The sequence below is a fragment of the Gymnoscopelus microlampas genome (assembly GCF_963454915.1).
Source record: "Gymnoscopelus microlampas genome assembly, chromosome: 4".
Classification (NCBI taxonomy): Eukaryota; Metazoa; Chordata; class Actinopteri; order Myctophiformes; family Myctophidae; genus Gymnoscopelus; species Gymnoscopelus microlampas.
The window spans coordinates 54,566,202-54,587,371 of record NC_139941.1 but is presented as its reverse complement, the minus strand read 5'-3'; the positions used below and the strand labels follow the sequence as shown (position 1 = coordinate 54,587,371).

The following is a 21,170-nucleotide window of genomic DNA, read 5'->3' as shown; positions in this document are numbered from 1 at the left end:
TCTAAACTGTCTAACTTTTGTTCTTTACTTTAGTAAAGTTTGCACAACCTTTCTGTTATTGTTGACTCTCATCATGTCACTGTCACAACCCAGAGCGCTCATTCTCCTAATTAACATAATTAACACAATTAAAATTATTAATTAAAACCTCATGGGACGATGGGACAGGATAGACTGAATGTATGGATCATGTATTAAATTGAAGTTTATACATACAGGACACATTTAGGACATTTCACCATGTGTCCTTCAATTAGTGCTGAGTAATGAATTATTATTTATGAACTGACAGAAAACCCTGCCCAGTTGTCTAAGCATTTTAAATATTGATCATAAACGGAAGGTATTGATTACTTGATGTATTGATCATTAGTCAAATCAGGATCCAAAAATAAGAACTGAACTCTGTGTTGGTGATATTATTGATGAGAATGTTCCTTGTTTGTGCCCCCCCCCCCCAGTTGTAATTAGATCTGCTCCCCTGCTCATTATACATATGAATGATTACATATAAATCATTATATTAAGTAATGATTTATATGCACATGCAATTATAAATGATTGCATGTCATCAGCGTTTCCCATTAATGTCATAGACTGTGGCAGTCCACCATTCTCACCTCAGACCACCCTAGAAGGTCTAGGTCCACCCTTCACCTCAGACCACCCTAGAGGGTTCAGGTCCACCCATCACAGGGAAACAGTGATGTCATAATGATCGTAACACATTAATTATCACACATTATAAATGATTACATAATAAATGACTTATGGTCAATTATAAAATAATAAAACCTTTTTCACAAACATGGCTGACTGACTTCCATTCAGATGGATATTAATATTAATGTTATGAAGAACTCTGATTGTGTGTGTGATCATTTATTTAATGTTTCAATATAGTGTAGAACTGAAACATTATGTTTGTGTTTTCTGACGACAGAAACTTTACAAAGTAATTTGATGAACCGCACACACTAATTGGGACTCCCTCTTCCTTTGGTGTGTCGTCCAGGTGGCGCCTAAACCCTGACCTTTAACCTGCACAGAAACTGTGTCTATAAACCTAACCTTAACCCTGACCTTTAACCTCACAGAAACTATGTCTATTATAAACCTAACCTTAAACTTAAAATAGTATGGACACACAATTTTCCTCCTCTCTCCACCAGAGGGCAGCGATGACTCTCTGCTTCTCTGAAAACACACCCAGGTGTTCTGTGAAAAGACAATAAACCAATAAGAATCAGAATGTATTAACTGTGTGAACATGTTAACACTTTACAATAACCTTCCCTTATAATTGTAAATTAATTGTAAAATTAATCATTCCCAATGTATCAGTTAATGTGTTATTCATAACTTGTTAAATGTGTGTTAACATTCAGTTAATGATTTAAAACTATGCTATAAATAGTTAATAGATCATGAACAAGTTATTAGTAAACTACTTAAAATCCTAACCTCCCAGCACCCTCCCTGCAACTACAGTAACCATCAAAGTAGAAACAACTCAGTCCATTCAAACAACATTTGACCAATACTTTGTCAATAGTGTATCTTAGTAGGAAGGGCAGCTCAGTTGGTAGAACACTCTCCTTTGGACCACAAGGTTCTGTCTTTGATCCTGTTAGTGATGGAATGATCAGTGTTTTCAATGTACTCAATGTACAATGTAATCATTGGTACAGTTCACTGAAATGTTGTGTTCAGTGAACTGAATCATTGGTACAGTTCACTGAAATGTTGTGTTCAATGAACTGAATCATTGGTACAGTTCACTGAAATGTTGTGTTCAGTGAACTGAATCATTGGTACAGTTCACTGAAATGTTGTGTTCAGTGAACTGAATCATTGGTACAGTTCACTGAAATGTTGTGTTCAATGAACTGAATCATTGGTACAGTTCACTGAAATGTTGTGTTCAATGAACTGAATCATTGGTACAGTTCACTGAAATGTTGTGTTCAATGAACTGAATCATTGGTACAGTTCACTGACAAATGATCGGTTCAGAGTTTGGCTGCATTGTGTCGTTTCTTCACTGAACTGAATCACAGACACTTGTAACACCTGACTTGATCACCTGACCGTCCTCTCAGGCTATGGGATATAAACTCCTGCACATGTTTATATTTGATTGATGATGAATGGTCCAAACTACACAGTGTACCAAGAGGACCCCCCCCCCCCCTACCTGACCACATTGTCATCAGTGTTGTCTGATACAACAAATCATTTGATTATTGAATTTGATTATTAGTTTCATTATTATAAGAAATTAAGCAGAAGACACATGATAATGTGAATTCACACGACCGGGATGGTTTACCAGGCTAGTTGTTTCACTTCTTACACAAGCATGTTGTTTTGTGTATGTTTTATAGTTTTATACACTTTTATTTATTAAAAATAAAAACAAAGTTTAGTAAAAAGAAAGAGGAAGTGAACCTGGGTGTGTGGGAGGAGTCTAAAGATCGTCATTTGTTGTCGGCACCAGAATACGACCTGATAGAAGAAGAAGACAGACAGTTAAAGCAGACACACAAATTAATCCTATGTTGTATTGTGTGTGTATCTCTACATAAAATGCATACATTGTACACACAATAACACAATAACACAATAATACAACAACACACCAACATCAGGGTTCAGTCATCAGAACTAATGTGAACATTTGACTCTTATTTAGGACTAAATGTAACACTGATGTAATAAAGCTAAATGTGACAACATAGAACACACTTTGACCTCTAACTAGGTCGTCTAAACTGGTCTAAACCAGTCAAGGTTCTAAACCAATACAAACCAGTTTAGGTTGTGGCTTTACATGTTTGTTTGTTTATTTGTTTGCATTTATGTGAGGGTTCCACATGTCATGTGATCCTCTGTTGATCTGACCTCATTTCTTCCACTGGTAGTATAATAATTAATTAAACATGTTAATTAAACATGCTAATCACCTCGTTTCTTCCACTGGAAGTAGATGAATCCAGACAGGAACAAGACCAGACCCAGAACCAGACCTGATGCTCCGATGGCCACCTTGTTCTTCACTGACTCTGGCATGGAGTCATCTGACAATACAAATATTATATCATATCATATCATATTATATCATATTATATTATATTATTACAGTAGATTAAAACACCTTGACTCTGACATGGAGTTATCTGACAATAAGTTACATTAAACAATAAACAGACGACACAGTCATTGTGAGTCTGTTCAGTAATAATGAGTCCAACCCTATTGGTCCAGTCCTTGAGGAGTTTGTCACCTGATGTGACATGTCCTTCTTAGAGCAAAATACATCCAAAACAAAGGATATGATGATAGATTTTAGAAGACATGAATCAGCCTTTTACTATGATGATTATAAAGCAGGCTGTGGAATGTTTAGAAAGTATCTTGGGACAGAGTCATAGACTCAGAACTGTGAGGCAGTTTGTAAAAAAGAACATCAGCGCTTGTTCTGTCTTAGAAAACTGTCTTGTTTTCACATTGATAAAACCATGATGACTCTTTAATCTGTTTTTATCAAATCAATAAACTCATAGCGCGGCACCAAGTTATGAGCTTGTAGATCTGCTATTTTTGAAAAATCTTGAACATTTGTGCAAATATTTGAATATAATTTATATATATTTTTAAACACTATTTTTAACTCAAATATTTGCTTCTGGGGGGTCCCTGGAACAACATATTTTGATGGGGATCAGCGGCCAAAAACATTTGGGGGGTCCTTGACAAGATATAGCAACAATATATTTTTTTCAGAAAAATTAAGACATATGTTGAGAGACATTTGACAGTTACAAATGTTCGCTTAAAAATATATATATATTGAAAGATTTGCACAAATGTTAACGATTTTTCAAAAATAGCAGATCTACAAGCTCATAGTGCGGCACTCGGTGCCGCGCTATAAGCTTGTATATATGCTATTTAGACAGTAGATTACAGTAGATTTCAGTAACTGACCCCAGTCCATCTTGATAGGCGCGGTCAGGCTGGGATGTTCCACCATGCATGTGATCTTCTCTCCTGATCTGTAACACACACACACACACACACACACACACACACACACACACACACACACACACACAGTAGTAGTAGCTGATCTACATGCTGAACCGTGCCACGATTCTATTCACATTGATCCGTTGATCTTTGTTAAAATATTTTGTTTGACTATTATTGTAGGAGCGTGAATGCCCCGCTGGGCTCTCCTCCGCTCTAGTGTTTATTGTGTATTCCACTATTCCCTCCCCATTGCAGAAAAATAGGAAGGCAAGAGGCAGAAGAAACTTAGTATCGAGATACGCATGTTATGGCGTATTCCTCTTTGTTTGTGTGTGTGTGTGTGTGTGTGTGTGTGTGTGTGTGTGTGTGTGTGTGTGTGTGTGTGTGTGTGTGTGTGTGTGTGTGTGTGACTTATACAAATAATATAAGCCTACCATTTAATCATTTAATTACCATTTAATGGGCCATTTTCAGCAAGTGAGTTACACTTGTTTCATTTTTAAGGAATATATTAGGGGTGTCACGATTCACTTACCTCACGATTCGATTCAAAATCGATTCCTAGGGTGCCGATTCGATTAAAATTGCGATTCTGCGATTAATTGCGATTTTCTACCCCAAATCACTTTGCTTTAATTATACTAGAACATTTTAAAACAATTCTGAACAATATAAACCATGAAAAGTTTAATCATACACTTCAATGCAGCCAGATCATGTCAGTCAGTCTTTCTGACATTGATTTCAGACAAAGTGCCAGTGAAAAAGGTACTGACTTATTAAATAAAAATAAAAAAATATATATATATATATTTTTTAAATCGATTTTTAATATTTTGAATCGATTTTAAAATGGTGGCATTAAGAATCGCGATTTATTCATGAATCGATTTTTTTTGACAGGCCTAGAATATATGTAAAGGTGTCTATTAGGTGTGTATTTCTATGTAAAGGTGTCTGTTAGGTGTGTACCTGGGTGTGTACTCCAGGTAGGAGTGGTACTGGTAGTACCAGTCTCCATCAGACAGATCGGCATAGGAGAGACCAGAGGTCAAAGGTTCTTGACCTCTCCACCAGGTCACCAGGATCACTTGAGGATAGAAGTCGTAGCTGCTGCACCTCAGCATGTGAGTGTGTTCACCACGACGAGGGGGAGTCACTGACTTCAGTCTCACTTTGGGCTCCACTGGATGAATAAGATTACCAGGAAAATGTCATTATCAGTAATAATTGGATCATCCAAATGAGATCTAAATGATCCAGAAAGCTGCAACACACTTACGGCCCTATTCTGGGCGCCGTCTTACCCATTATCCCTAAACTTCTTTGCCATTTTTTACTATTTTGAAAAACATTTTCAAATAGTTGAAATAGCAAATCTACAAGCTCACAATGTGTCGATGTAGATTGGCTATTTGAACTACTTGAAAATGTTTTTCAAAATAGTAAAACATGGCAAAGAAGTTTAGGGATAATGGGTAAGACGGCGCCCAGAATAGTCTTCAACCAGCCAAAATGTTCACGTTTCCTGGCTCTCCCCCGTTCTCCTCTCCCTCCACTGGCTCCCAGTTGCTGCCCTCACAGAGTACAAAACACTGATGTTGGCCTATAAAGCAACCAAAGGTATGACACCCCCATATCTTTAAGCCTGATCCAACCCTACAACCCCTCCCGCTCACTCAGATCAGCTAACACAGGGAAGCTGTCTGAGTCTTCCCTAAAACACCCTGGACAACGCTCCACACGTCCTAGACTCTTCTCCCTTCTGACTCACAAATGGTGGAACAAACCCCCCATTGCAGTCAGAACTGCAGACTCACTCTCCAATATTCCACTGTAGTCTGAAGACTCACCTCTTCAGACTCCACCTCAGCCTGTAGCACTAGACCTAGCCTTGATGACCTTGCAGGCTTATGCAAAGGTTAAAATGCATTTTAGATAGCATGTTATATAGACAGATGCCAGGTCATTTGTAGACCTGGCATATTATAGGTTTGTATAGTTTCAATGTACAGATTATTTATTTGTTTGATATTAGACTGATGAAAGGTTCTCGGTTTAACTATGATCCTAGATTACTATTTCTATGCATTTGATGTATTACCTTGTGTTTTCCTTGCTTACTGTAAATCACTCTGGATTAAGAGTGTCTGATAAATGCATACATTGTAAATTGTAACTGTAAATTTCAGTGTTTGGCCACCAGATGGCACCAGAGAACAACATTTCATAGAATACTGTAGATTCTACAATAGTCTACAGCTTTCTACAAAGTAGAATGCATTTATATAATGTAATTTAAACATATTAAATAATTCACAGTTACACAGTGCTTTACATAAACAACAATAAATCAAGCAATATAATTTTATGAAAATAGTTCGAATGAACTAGAGTAGAAACAAAGAAAACAATACACATAATCCTGTAAAATATTAATAAAGTGATTAAAAACATACAAAACAAACTAGTAAAGACAATAATTAAAATATAAAATCAGGAGGGTAAATGAAGTGTATAGAGGTGTGTTTCAGCCTGCATGGTTCTTTTTAAAGTTCATTTAAAAACATTAATCCTGGTGTCTCTGTTTTAGGCAGGTCATTATATGTAGGTGAAAACACTCAGAAATAGATCTATACGTTTCATTTATACTCTGTGTACGATGGTGACACCACATGTTAAGCTTGTAGATCTGCTATTTCCACTGTGTGACAGCGTGTTAGGATACAGTATAAATCAGGCTTAAAGGGATAGTTACCCCAAAAAAATATGTGTTTCTAGGGATTAGTCACCCCATGGAGACTTGAATTCATGGATATTGTTTTGTTTTTGTCTCATTCCTAAGAAAATAATTTGATGACAAGCGGAACGGTAGGCAGCGGTTCCGATAGGAGATACAAAGGAGACTCTTTGTAAAGCAAAGCAAAGCAAAGTTTGTTGTTTACCCAGGGTGTCGGACTAAGTACGAAGCTTGTTTCCAGCCGGACCCTGCATGGAAGCCTTGCTCAAGGTCTATTCAGCGGTGATTCATGATTGATGTGATGGATTGGGGAATCGAACTAGGGACCTTCCGGTATCAAGGCCGCCCCTCTAACCACTAGGCCACCGCTGCCACGCTGCCTTGTGTCTCCTACCGGAACCGCTACCGGTCATCGAACTAATGGCTTAAAATGCGACAAAAACAAATAAATATCCATGAATTCGAGACTCCATCGGGTGACTAATCGTTAGAAAAAAAGTCATTATGGGGTGAACTATCCCTTTAAGGGTTTAAGAGGATCTGAAATGTTTCTCAGCAGATTAAGTAATGTTTTATAATCATTATCAGATCAATATTAACACCATTAATCATCTCTGAATAGAATGATTTATTATGATGTCATGTTATAGTTTATGAGGTGATGAGTGTTGAGTGCTGCTCTGAGATCAGCTCACCTCTCTTGTTCAGAACAGAGGAGTAGTCGAGCTCAATGTTGTGTTGGCAGAATGCCTCTCGGTTTGCTCTCATCGCAGCCGGTTGGAAAGGAACTTTATTGAAGCAAACCTTCACACCAAGCTCAGTGTATCCAACAAACTGATCTACTCTACTGTCCCACCTGAACAGCTCATCGCCATTGAAATTAAATGACACTATGTACTGTATGTCCTTCAGCTCACTGGAGGTAAACACACAGCGGTGAGCCTCATAGTACACTTATCCATCTGGAAATAGACAATTAAAAATGTCATTAATGTTCAGTTTTATTATCATCTGTATAATATCAACACTAGGCTAACTGCCCCCTATCGGCCAAATATGTCACTACATGAAGTCTAAAATAGGTTCAGGATGTGAAATCTGGCATTAAAATGTATATTGAATATCTTAAATACAATGAGATTGAGCTAGCAGTTAAGTTTTGTTTCTCTATGTGTCCAGTTGTCTAGCATGCCTGAGTAAACAAGGTGTCTGCCTGCCTGCCTGCCTGCCTGCCTGTCTGTCTGTCTGTCTGTCTGTCTGCCTGCCTGCCTGCCTGCCTGCCTGCCTGCCTGCCTGCCTGCCTGTCTGTCTGTCTGTCTGTCTGTCTGTCAGACCCCATCATGTATTTCCAGGATAACTCCTTTTTTTATACCTAGGCTATTTGAAAATAGCAGATCTACAAGCGCGTAGCGCGGCACCGAGTGCCGCGCTACGATCTTGTAGATCTGCTATTTTCAAACATTTTAGTACTTTTACTTTTGGTACTTTAAGTAAATTTTGATTCCAATACTTTTGTACTTTTACTCAAGTAAATTTAGAATTCCGGACTTTTACTTGTAACAGAGTACTTCTAGATTAAAGTATTGATACCGAAAAGCACCTAAATGTAGCGCTGGAGGAGCTGAGAAGGTGAAACGTGCCAGTGAACCGTTTTAGTTAATAACTATTGTGTTCATAGTATTCATGTACCTTTCACTGGTGGTTTCTTCAAGGCAGTGAGAATGGAGTCCAGGTGGGCTTTGCAGTAGTACTGATCACCCAAAGCTACTTCATAAGCTGCTGGGTAGGTCATATGATCTACAAACGGAGGCTGAGGGTACACCTCCTTCCCTTTGTTGTAGTCTGCGTACATCAACACTTCACCATCCAGTCCTATCATGTACTCTTTATATGGGTCTTTAACTGTGTCTGAACAGCCAATGACTTTAATCGTCTCATGGAACACTGGAAATAAAACAAAGATGACATTAAATTCAACTTCTTCACAGTGACAATAACACATAATCAATCATCATGTTAAACAATCATGTTTGGTTCTTATATGAAGGGAAAGGTTGGATATTAAAAGTAGCTTCCTGTCAAATGTTTTATTCACACTGAAACAGATTCAAATGTTGTTGTTTTTTATTCAATATTGTATATACAGGTAGTAAAAGGAGTGTGTGTGTGTGTGTGTGTGTGTGTGTGTGTGTGTGTGTGTGTGTGTGTGTGTGTGTGTGTGTGTGTGTGTGTGTGTGTGTGTGTGTGTGTGTGTGTGTGCGCGCGCGTGTGCGTGCGCGTGCGTGCGTGTGTGTGTTAGTGTGTGTGTGTGTGTGTGTGCGTGCGTGCGTGGGGTCATTTGTCTGTATTGTGTATTTTTTATATTTGTTTTTATATAATAACAGTAGATATAAATGTATATATTATATAAACATAAATATAATGTACTTACTTCCTGGGATCGCTTTGACATGAAGTACAGAGGAGAGGATGAGGAGGGTGGCTGTAATCTTCATCATCATTGATCAAAACTGAACTGAATTTAATAGATGAGAATAAACAGATGAGAATAAACAGATCAGAATAAACAGATCAGAATAAACAGATGTTTACTGAAAGAGAAGTTCTGGAGTCTGAAAGAGAATGAAGGAGGACTCGTTCTGTAGTTTAGAACAATCAGCCAATCAGATTAAAAATAATGTCACACAGTGGAAATAGCAGATCTACAAGCTCACAACATGTGGTGTCACCACCGTACACCGAGTATAAATGAAATATAGATCTATTTCTGAGTGTTTTCACCTACATACAATGTTACATCATCTGTTTCCAGGAAGACGATTATTGCACATAACAGTATATAGCTGCTACTTATGCACCTTATGAACCTTATATACACTGTACCGTATGTCTCCTCATGTATATACTGTCCCTTATGCACCTTATGTCTTATATACATAATTACCTTATGCACCTTATGTCTAACCTCATGTACATACTGTACCATATCTAACCTCATGTACATACTGTACCATATGCACCCCATGTCTAACCTCATGCACATAATGTACCTTATGCACCTTATGTCTCCTCATATACATAGGGGAGAGCCGCCACGATTGTAACGCTTCATGGTTGTAACATGCAGGTTTTCTCTTGATTGGTCAATAACGTCATCACATCAGTATATGACCAGTGCTGTAATGAACATGCCCAAGAAGTAAATAGTATTTTCCTCCAGGCTAGAGAAAGTTATCGCAGAAAAACTCAAAGTTAGTAAAAAAAAATCACCTTGAGTATCTTTGGTCTACAAATCTTTCCTTTAATATTGCTGAGCTAAAATCCACATGGTTGTCTGCATGTATCTGTTCTTCATCAGTTTACATTGTTTTATTACGCTCTGCGCTTACAATGTAACGGAACAGCGTCCACTTTAGGTTTAATAACTCACAACCTGTTTTATCAATTGAAAAACTTTAAGTGGTTTATGATAGCAGACATATGTAGGTCCTTTGCTTGACATTTTTACATATGTACGTAAAAAGATCGCTCAGTAAAAGAGTGAAACGTGAAAAACGTTAAAACCGTGCAGGCTCTCCCCTACTGTACCTTATGCACCTTATGTCTAACCTCATTTACATACTGTACCTTATGCACCTTATATCTAACCTCATGTACATACTGTACCTTATGCACCTATTGTCTAACCTCATGTACATACTGTACCTTATGCACCTATTGTCTAACCTCATGTACATACTGTACCTTATGCACCTATTGTCTAACCTCATTTACATACTGTACCTTATGCACCTATTGTCTAACCTCATTTACATACTGTACCTTATGCACCTATTGTCTAACCTCATGTACATACTGTACCTTATGCACCTATTGTCTAACCTCATTTACATACTGTACCTTATGCACCTATTGTCTAACCTCATGTACATACTGTCCTTATATCTTTTTTAAAAAAAAACTTTTTATTGGTGATAATTCAATGGCATGTCAAAAAGTCATTGCATATAAAGTCATTGCATATAAAGTCACCCGCATTTTTTTTAACACATCACGAGACAAACCACAACACAACATGCAGTCCCCCCCAAATAGAAAACAACAAATAAACAGATAAACAGAAAATACAAAACAACAACACAACTGAAGTTAAGTACTAATACATTAAAAGTACAAGCAAGGTCATGGGTCACATCATGGATCACAGCCATTGTCATTGTGTCATGTACACCTATGGGAGAGACACTGAAATCCACTGTCCGCTACACTTGCTGCCCACCAAGCATTCTAATCTGGAGAGGTCTGGTTATTAAAATATTCAATGAAAGGTCTCCATGACTCAAAGAAGCCTTCAGTGGTTCCTCTGAGAGAGAATTAATTTTGTTCTAGGCTTAAAAAGTACATCACATCATTTAGCCAGATTGAGTGAGATGGTGGTTTTGGAGATTTCCAAGTTGGTAATATTCTTCTTCTCGCCAAGAGGGTTGCAAAAGCAATGATATCTAACTTTCGATTTGAGAATTGTAAAGAATTTGATGATGTGCCAAATATAGCTAGCAATGACAAGGTTGCAGTGCAGTTTCTAAGACCTCCAAAAGGGTGTCAAACACAAGTGACCAGAGCCGTTGTAAGTGTGGGCAAGACCAATAAATAATGTGTAAGGCGTGCTTGTGTCTGGGAACAGCGATCACACTTTGAGTCGGTATCAGGGTACATTTCAGCCACCCTGGCTTTACTAAGATGAGATCTATGTACTACTTTCAGTTGGATTAGGCTGAGCCGTGCGCAAGAGGTAGTTGAGTTCACTCTATATATAAAGCATCTGCCCAGCACTCATTTGTCAACTCCACACTCAATTCTCTCTCCCATTTGTTTTTTAATCGTTGTGTATTAACTTCAGTGAGAGATGAAATAATTGTATAGCTCTCTGAGATAAATCCACTCTCCGTTGGTGAAAGCAGGAGCAGTTTTTCCCACTTCTGGTTATTAGGAAGTACATTCACTGATAGGTTTCTATCAGTTTAACACAGATAGATTCTAGAACTCCTTCATCCTGAGGGCCATAAGACTGAAATGAAGCACTGGGAGAGGTCAGAGGTCAGCTAATTATAGCTGATTTTTTTTAACTGTATCTTTTATTCTGATAATAAAAAAAGTCGGTCGGTCGGTAGGGCAGCTATAGACGATGTTTTAACTCTGGCAGTCAATGAGTTAATCAGCAAAACAAATAGTGGTTGTAAAAAGAGTGTCGGCAGCGGGAAACGATACCAGGAGGTTAGGGTTGTCAGTCTAATGATTAGTGAGGCACGCCACCAGACCAGGTGCTGTAATGAGGTTTCAGGCTGTGTTGATTTTCATTTAGTTTTAGTCATATTTTAGTCATCTGAAATTTTTTAGTTTTTGTCTAGTTTTAGTCGACTAAATACCATAAGATTATAGTCGACTAAATCTACAGTTGATTTAGTCGACTAACATGTATTTAGGTGCCTTGATGGCGTCGTAATGGCTGATTTTACACTTGGTTGTGCTCTGAAAATAGCAGATCTACAAGCTCACAACGCGTCGCGCTGCGACGCGTTGTGAGCTTGTAGATCTGCTATTTTCAGAGCACAACATCCGAGCACAACCAAACATAAAATGACTTGTCTTTTAGTTCTACTGGATCTCTTCTCCACATGACTGATGATACCATCATGTCATGTGATCAAAGTGTTACTTCAGAGGGTGTGTGTGTGTGTGTGTGTGTGTGTGTGTGTGTGTGTGTGTGTGTGTGTGTGTGTGTGTGTGTGTGTGTGTGTGTGTGTGTGTGTGTGTGTGTGTGTGTGTGTGTGTGTGTGTGTGTGTGTGTGTGGTTGAACTCACCACTGAATCTTATGACTGGAATTTCACTTCCTGATTCACTCAGCAGAATTATTCTTTTATTAAACATCACCAGTTACGAGAGAGAGAGAGAGAGAGAGAGAGAGAGAGAGAGAGAGAGAGAGAGAGAGAGAGAGAGAGAGAGAGCGGGGGAGGGGGAGGGAGAGATATTTTGATTTGCTTGTTACAAAGTTTCTCAGAATTACTACACATTTCTTGTAGTGTGTGTGTGTGTGTGTGTGTGTGTGTGTGTGTGTGTGTGTGTGTGTGTGTGTGTGTGTGTGTCATTTGTTTGTATTGTGCATTGCTCATATTTGTTTTTATATAATAGCAGTAGATATAAATGTATATATTATATAATAACATAAATATAATGTACTTACTTCCTGGGATCGCTTTGACATGAAGTACAGAGGAGAGGATGAGGAGGGTGGCTGTAATCTTCATCATCACTGATCAAAACTGAACTGAATTTAATAGATGAGAATAAACAGATCAGAATAAACAGATCAGAATAAACAGATGAGAATAAACAGATCAGAATAAACAGATCAGAATAAACAGATCAGAATAAACAGATGTTTACTGAAAGAGAAGTTCTGGAGTCTGAAAGAGAATGAAGGAGGACTCGTTATGTAGTTTAGAATAATCAGCCAATCAGATTAAAGATACAATGTTACATCATCTGTTTCCAGAAAGACGACAGTCTGGATTATTGCACATAACAGTATATAGCTGCTGCTTATGCACCTTATGAACCTTATATATATAACGTACCTTATGTTTCCTCATGTACATAGTGTACCTTATGCACCTTATGTCTAACCTCATGTACATACTGTACCTTATGCACCTTATGTCTAACCTCATGTACATACTGTACCTTATGCACCATATGTCTAACCTCATGTACATACTGTAGGTCAGTTTAATAGATACATTCAGTGATAGGTTTATATCAGTTTAATAGATACATTCAGTGATAGGTTTATATCAGTTTAACACAGATAGATTCTAGAACTCCTTCATCCTGAGGGCCATAAGACTGTAATGAAGCACTGGGAGGTCAGAGGTCAGCTAATTATGTTTTTTTAACTGTGTCTTTTATTCTGATAATAAAAAAGTCGGTCGGTCGGTAGGGCAGCTATAGACGATGTTTTAACTCTGGCAGTCAATGAGTTAATCAGCAAAACAAATAGTGGTTGTAAAAAGAGTGTCGGCAGCGGGAAACGATACCAGGAGGTTAGAGTTGTCAGTCTAATGATTAGTGAGGCACGCCACCAGACCAGGTGCTGTAATGAGGTTTCAGGCTGTGTTGATTTTCATTTAGTTTTAGTCATATTTTAGTCATCTGAAATGTTTTAGTTTTAGTCGACTAAATATCATTAGATTTATTCGGCTAAAGTGTATTTTGGCGGTGCCTTGATCGTAATGGCTGATTTTACACTTGGTTGCATGCTGAAAATAGCAGATCTACAAGCTCACAACGCGTCGCGCTGCGATGCATTGTGAACTTGTAGATCGGCTATTTTCAGAGCACAACACCCGAGCACAACCAAACATAATATGACTTGTCTTTTAGTTCTACTGGATCTCTTCTCCACTAGTCCCTCACTAACATTTTAGTCTAGTTTTTATTTGTTGACAAAATTGTCAATATATTTAGTCTTAGTTTTAGTCATCATAGCTTAGTTTTTATTTAGTTTTCGTCAGTGAAAAAAGGTCGACCAAGATTTTTCGTTATAGTTTTAGTCGACAAATCAACCCTGGTTTCAGTCTGTATTAGAATGTGTTGAATGTGATGCTGAGAGGCAGCTCCGCCTTCGTCACAGAAGTGGGCGTGGTTATAGCACAAGAGGTTTTGGAATGACGCGGTTCAGTGCCTTGCTCAAGGACACTTTAATTATGAAGCCAGGAAGAGCCGGGAACCTGAACCTGTAAACTGAACTCACAGACGCTCCTCTGATCCAAGCCTCATTACATCTCACTGATGATACCATCATGTCATGTGATCAAAGTGTTACTTCAGAGGGGTGTGTGTGTGTGTGTGTGTGTGTGTGTGTGTGTGTGTGTGTGTGTGTGTGTGTGTGTGTGTGTGTGTGTGTGTGTGTGTGTGTGTGTGTGTGTGTGTGTGTGTGTGTGTGTGTGTGTGTGTGTGTGTGTGTGGGGTTGAACTCACCACTGAAACTTCTGACTGGAATTTCACTTCCTGATTCACTCAGCAGCCAATCAGAATGATTATTTTATTAAACATCAGTAGAGAGAGAGAGAGAGAGAGAGTGTGTGTGTGTGTGTGTGTGTGTGTGTGTGTGTGTGTGTGTGTGTGTGTGTGTGTGTGTGTGTGTGTGTGTGTGTGTGTGTGTGTGTTCGGCGTCACTGGTAAAATGCTGTTCATGTTCATTAAACATCAATCCAAGCCTCATTACTGCTGACACCAACAAATGTATTTAAAAACACACTGGTCATGTGATCAAAGTGTCACATGAGAGGTGTGTGTGTGTGTGTGTGTGTGTGTGTGTGTGTGTGTGTGTGTGTGTGTGTGTGTGTGTGTGTGTGTGTGTGTGTGTGTGTGTGTGTGTGTGTGTGTGTGTGTGTGTGTGTGTGTGTGTGTGTGTTTGTATTACTATACTTGCGAGGACCAAGTATAGTAGAATTTGAAGAAATATACATTGTGAGGACCGTTTTCCTGGTCCTCATAAGACAAATGGTTGTTTTATAGTTAAGAAAAAAAACATTTTTTAGAGATATGTTTACAATTAGAAAAACATTCAGGTTAGGATTAGACATTTAGAGGTTAGGTTTAGGGAGAATTAGAGTTCAACATGATTTATACTTAGTTGCGCGCCAGTGTCATGCACCGAAAAACAGCTGATCTGCAAGCTCTAAAGTGTTGATGTCCTCACAAGTATAGTAATACAAACGTGTGTGTGTGTGTGTGTGTGTGTGTGTGTGTGTGTGTGTGTGTGTGTGTGTGTGTGTGTGTGTGTGTGTGTGTGTGTGTGTGTGTGTGTGTGTGTGTGTGGTTGAACTCACCACTGAAGCTTCTGACTGAAATTTCACTTCTTGATTCACTCAGCAGCCAATCAGAATTATTCTTTTATTAAACATCACCAGTTACGAGAGAGAGAGAGAGAGAGAGAGAGAGAGAGAGAGAGAGAGAGAGAGAGAGAGAGAGAGACAGAGAGATTTTGATTTGCTTGTTACAAAGTTTCTCAGAATTACTACACGTCTTAAAATCTTCACTTTCACCACTTTTATCAAAATTGTATTGTGTCTGTCTGTCTGTCTGTCTGTCTGTCTGTCTGTCTGTCTGTCTGTCTGTCTGTCTGTGTGTGTGTGTGTGTGTGTGTGTGTGTGTGTGTGTGTGTGTGTGTGTGTGTGTGTGTGTGTGTGTGCGTGCGTGCGTGCGTGCGTGCGTGCGTGCGTGTGCGTGTCATTTGTTTGTATAGTGCATTATTCATATTTGTTTTTTTATATAACAGTAGATGTAAATGTATATATTATATAATAACATAAATATAATGTACTTACTTTCTGGGAGCGCTTTTACATGAAGTACAGAGGAGAGGATGAGGTGGCTGTCACTGAACTGAATTTAATAGATGAGAATAAACAGATGAGAATAAACAGATGAGAATAAACAGATGTTTACTCAAAGAGAAGTTCTGGAGTCTGAAAGAGAATGAAGGAGGACTCGTTCTGTAGTTTAGAATAATCAGCCAATCAGATTAAAGATACGATGTTACATCATCTGTTTCCAGAAAGACGACAGTGTGGATTATTGCACATATCATGAACAGTATAGCTGCTGCTTCATAAGTAATCAACTAGCTATACTAAAAACTGGGCAAACATTGGCCAAATTGTCAATTAATATAAGAAAGAACAACATTTTTGAAAATAGCCGATCTACAAGCTCTTTTAGATCATGTAGATCTATTTATCTGTGCGAACTGAGTCAACCTAAATGTAACGCCTCAACTCCTACAATTCCAAGTCTTTTTCAGGGTGGGGGGTCCTGAGTTAAAATATGATTATTTTAAGAGGTCCCCAGTTTAAATATGATTATTTTGGGGGGTCCCCAGTTCAAATATGATTATTTTGGGGGGTCACCAGTTCAAATATGATTATTTTAGGAGGTCCCCAGTTCAAATATGATTATTTTGGGGGGTCCTCAGTTCAAGTTTGATTATTTTGGGGGTCCCGAGTTTAAATAGGATTATTTTGGGGGGTCACCAGTTCAAATAAGATTATTTTGGGGGGTCGCGGTCTGAAAAGGTTGAGAACCACTGGTTTATGATTGAAACTGAGGGATAAAGTGAATTCAGTGTTTTATTTACAACATGAATGTGTCTGATTCACAACAGCCAACAGGGAGTAAAGTACAGGGGTGTCTCTCCCCTCTAAACTAGTGTGTTTAACATAACATTACTACATGTGTAAATCTAAAGGGTATCTTACTGGTTCGCGTCACGATGCAAAACGTTGTGAGCTTGTAGATCAGCTATTTTCAAATAGCCTATGTATAAAATAGGGCTAAAGTGGTTAATGTATTCTTTATAATAATTTATATCTGCAAAGTAAAGTTTTTTTCAAATAATTGTAGTGGAGTAAAAGTACAATATTAGCCTCTGAGATGTAGTTGAGTAAAAGTAAAAGTATTGAACTTTACACCACTGAGTATACTGAACAGGGGGTTAGGTGAGTTCTGGGTGTGAGGCCTATAGTAGTAACCTAACCTGACCTGTTTGTTTAGAGAGGGTCTGAAGCTTTGTTTTTAATGCCTTTGTGGTGCTAAAGTAAGTCAGAATGACATTGGATGAGTGAGTGCTCCTGCTAGTGTCCTCAGTGTGTTCCTGCTGAACCACAGAGGAGATCCTGAATACAAAACCTCTTCTTTGGTTGACTTTTATCATTACATTTTTCCACTGGAGACGTTGTCCTCTAAGATAGAACCCAGGTAGGTCATTATTTCATCTTTCCTTGTGATAACATTGTCACCCTCTTTGGCCTTGTAGAGGTTTATTCTGGACCCCAAAATAATGGATTCAGTTTTTACCCACAGGTGTAATGATAGTGTGTTATCAGTGAGCCAGGTGCAGAAGACAATATTTGAGTTCCAAATATTTGCTTTAAAACACATACGATTTGCACACATTTTCATGAGTTTTCAAAAAATAGCAGATCTACAAGCTCATGGCGCGGCACCGAGTGCCACGCCATGAGCTTGTAGATCTGCTATTTTTGAATAGCCAAAGTATGAAACAATGGCTATACCTCAAATCTATAATGACACGGATGCGTTCCCGAATTGAATGGGTTAATGATGCAAATGATGTCGTCTGTTGAAGCAACACCACGATGTAAAACACATCACACACTACTGACTGTAGAACAGCATTATACAGGATTACTTCTTTAAAGGGATAGTTCACCCCCAAAATGACTTTTTTTTCCTATAGATTTAGTCACTCCATGGAGACTTGAATTCATGGATATTTTTGTTTTTGTCACATTTACTAACATTCATAAACCAATAATTTGATGACCGGCAGCGGTTCCGGTAGGAGACACAAAGAGTCTCTTTTGTGTCTCCTACCGGAACCGCTGCCTACCGGTCCGCTGGGCATCAAACTATTGGCTTAGGAATGAGAGCAAAAAAACTCTCCATGGGGATTAAAATAGATACTAATTACTAAATACTAAGAATAAATACTAATCCATAGAAAACTGCTGGTGTGAGAATAATAATAATTATAATTATGTTTTCATGTTCATTACAACAGATTTATTCAAACCACTGCTGATTGGAAATGTACTTTTTATCATGTACAGAAGATTATTATTAGTATTCATGGCTCATGTTACACATAGAAAAATAATTCTTCTTTAAAAGGTTATTAAGAACCATATTATTTAGTGAATGCTTTGTCATTTTCCTCATAAGCTCTATAGGGAAACTTTTATGTATGTATTATTATGCAGTGGAATATAGTTTATTGTATTATCTGTATTATGCAGTGGATAGTAACTCATTGTAAGTAATGTATAGGTTGTGTAATGTTGTCTCTCTCAGAGCTAGAAGCATGACGTCATGGTTCCAGTGCACCAGACAACACCTGTGCATGGGCTTCCTGTTCCTCCTGTGTTTGCTGTGGTATCTGATGTTCTACAACCTGGACATCAACCTGACCTCCTTCAGCATCTGTAAGAAGGAGAAGGTCTCCAGACCAGGACCAGACACGTCCCTTCAGCTCCTCAAGCCAAACTGCACCACACCACCAGACAAGCAGATGGTTCCACAGTCCGTTCACACAGAGAACCACGTTCTGATATTGATGTGGTTCTGGCCGTTTGGCCACAAGGTTGATTTCAGGTCAGTGGTGTTAAGTAACTAAGTACATTTACTCAAGTGCTGTACTTAAAGGGATAGTTCACCCCAAAAAATACTTTTTTTTATCTTTTGCTTTGACTGTATTACTATTTATAGACTCAGGGGGGTCCCTGCTAGGGGCTTGACTGTATTACTATGTATAGACTCAGGGGGTCCCTGCTAGGGGCTTGACTGTATTACTATGTATAGACTCAGGGGGGTCCCTGCTAGGGGCTTGACTGTATTACTATGTATAGACTCAGGGGGTCCCTGCTAGGGGCTTGACTGTATTACTATGTATAGACTCAGGGGGTCCCTGCTAGGGGCTTGACTGTATTATTATGTCTAGCGGAGACAATGAGTTTCATCCTGGCATTTGTCAAGGCCGCTCTTGCAGAACTGCAAGAGAAGACTGGCCAATCACAGCGCGTCCTCGCCAGACATGCATGCAGAGACTCTTGGGTAATGAAGTCAAAGACGTTGGCTGCCATGTTATTTGTGTCCAAAGTGGACACTGATACCCCAAACTACATAGTGCTGCTTTAACACTTCATTCTCATGCAGAGTGTTGTTTTGTTTCTGTTGAAATGCATTAAAACAAAGTGTTTTTAAATTAATGTCAGTGATTAACCTAACTCCATAATGTGAACACAAAATTCCATATCTCAAAATATTAGATTATTACATGAGACACTGAGGAAGAAGTTATATGGCTGCTTATATCTAACCTTTATATTTTACCATCACTTATAATACTTATACAATACATTATGATATTTAGCAGCTTGTAAGAGTCTAAATGTCTCCACTAGGTCTAATATCTATTGTTTTGGTACAGCCTATCTTGTTATGGTTCAGTTACACACACACACACACACACACACACACACACACACACACACACACACACACACACACACACACACACACACACACACACACACACACACACACACACACACACACACACACACACACACACACAAAAGATGTATATGTAACAGGGAGACCTGTCTCCATTCAGGCTTCTGTGTCCACGCCCTAATTACTCAGGTGTAAGTAGTCACTGATTAGCCCCTCCCCTATAAAGCCTGGTGCTCATTCACTCATTCCTGCTTGGCTCTCTGTAGGCACTGGCTTGTCTGAACAAGGTAGACAATGGATTGTTGTTTTGCTTTTAAACTATGTGTTTAGAACATTGTATTTATTGTTAATGGTCCTATGTTCCTCCTCTCTGCCTCAGTGTTGAGGTTGAGGATCAGAGGCCAAGAGGCTGTTTGTAGGCCAGGTGTTAGGGCCAAACCTCACCTAACCTGAGGTATGTAGAGTAATGTTTCCTTGTATATATTGTGTCCTCATATTGTGGTTCTAACATAATTCTGTAGGTAGGCTTGTGTACTCCTGCCATGCGTCAGGTGCCCTGCCCTATACACACAGAGCTTGACTGTTGAGGTACTATAGTGTTCTGTATTTTCATTTGAATGTATTTTGATGTATAATTATAATGCCTTTTGGGGGCTAACTGTTGTTTTGTTTTATAGGTGCTCCTTAGCTCCGTTGCTGCCTTTGCCCCTTTGTTAGATCCTTATTTCTTATGCATTATATTTTATTTTCATTGATAACCCAACTGCCACTGTCATTTATATTGATAATTGTCATTTCTTGTACCCTGATAGTTGGAGACGACCGCAGTCGCACTGTGGGGGAGAACTGTCTTCTATGCACTGCATGCTGTGTGTGTGTGTGTGTGTGTGTGTGTGTGTGTGTGGTTTGTAGTGTGTACCTAACCCACCAATAGTTTGTAAGTGTGCTTTTGAAGTGTTTGAACCCTCTCTCTACTAACCCCTCTATCTCTCCTCCCCCTACAGTCTGACTGTGGCTTCTCTTGTGTATTTTATGATATAGTGCTTTTTTACCTTTTTAACATTAAATTGTGTTTAATTAAAATGTAACTTCCATTTGGGGAGGAAATATTATCCTGTCTGGTTTATAATAAATATACTTGATTATCTTGAAGCACGTCTCTGCTCCATTCATTTACAAACAAAACTTGTGTTGCAATTCATTGTGGTTACTTTAGCACTTTAATTGATTCCTTGGATGAAACTCCCAAGGTGGCGTAGTCAAAGTTACTGATCTGCTATATTTCTGCCATGGTTACAC

At 38.6% G+C, this 21,170-nt stretch overlaps 1 protein-coding gene and 1 long non-coding RNA gene across 2 annotated transcripts; both read right to left on the bottom strand.

The window, feature by feature from the left end:
- Window positions 1–1,147: 1,147 nt before the first annotated feature.
- On the bottom strand, window positions 1,148–8,713 carry LOC311042853 (H-2 class II histocompatibility antigen, E-S beta chain-like). The gene is made up of 6 exons (XM_084053907.1): window positions 8,465–8,713; window positions 5,008–5,221; window positions 3,991–4,058; window positions 2,967–3,080; window positions 2,452–2,508; window positions 1,148–1,218 (listed from the first exon to the last, which is right to left on the bottom strand). The coding sequence occupies exons 1-5, from the start codon at window positions 8,652–8,654 to the stop codon at window positions 2,471–2,473; spliced, it is 624 nt and encodes a 207-aa protein (XP_083910033.1). The 5' UTR covers window positions 8,655–8,713; the 3' UTR covers window positions 1,148–1,218; window positions 2,452–2,470.
- A 4,304-nt stretch (window positions 8,714–13,017) lies between these two features.
- Window positions 13,018–16,296, bottom strand: LOC311042854. The gene is made up of 3 exons (XR_014600550.1): window positions 16,166–16,296; window positions 15,668–15,728; window positions 13,018–13,101 (listed from the first exon to the last, which is right to left on the bottom strand). It is a non-coding gene; the product is annotated as an uncharacterized lncRNA (long non-coding RNA).
- Between the last annotated feature and the right edge of the window lie 4,874 nt (window positions 16,297–21,170).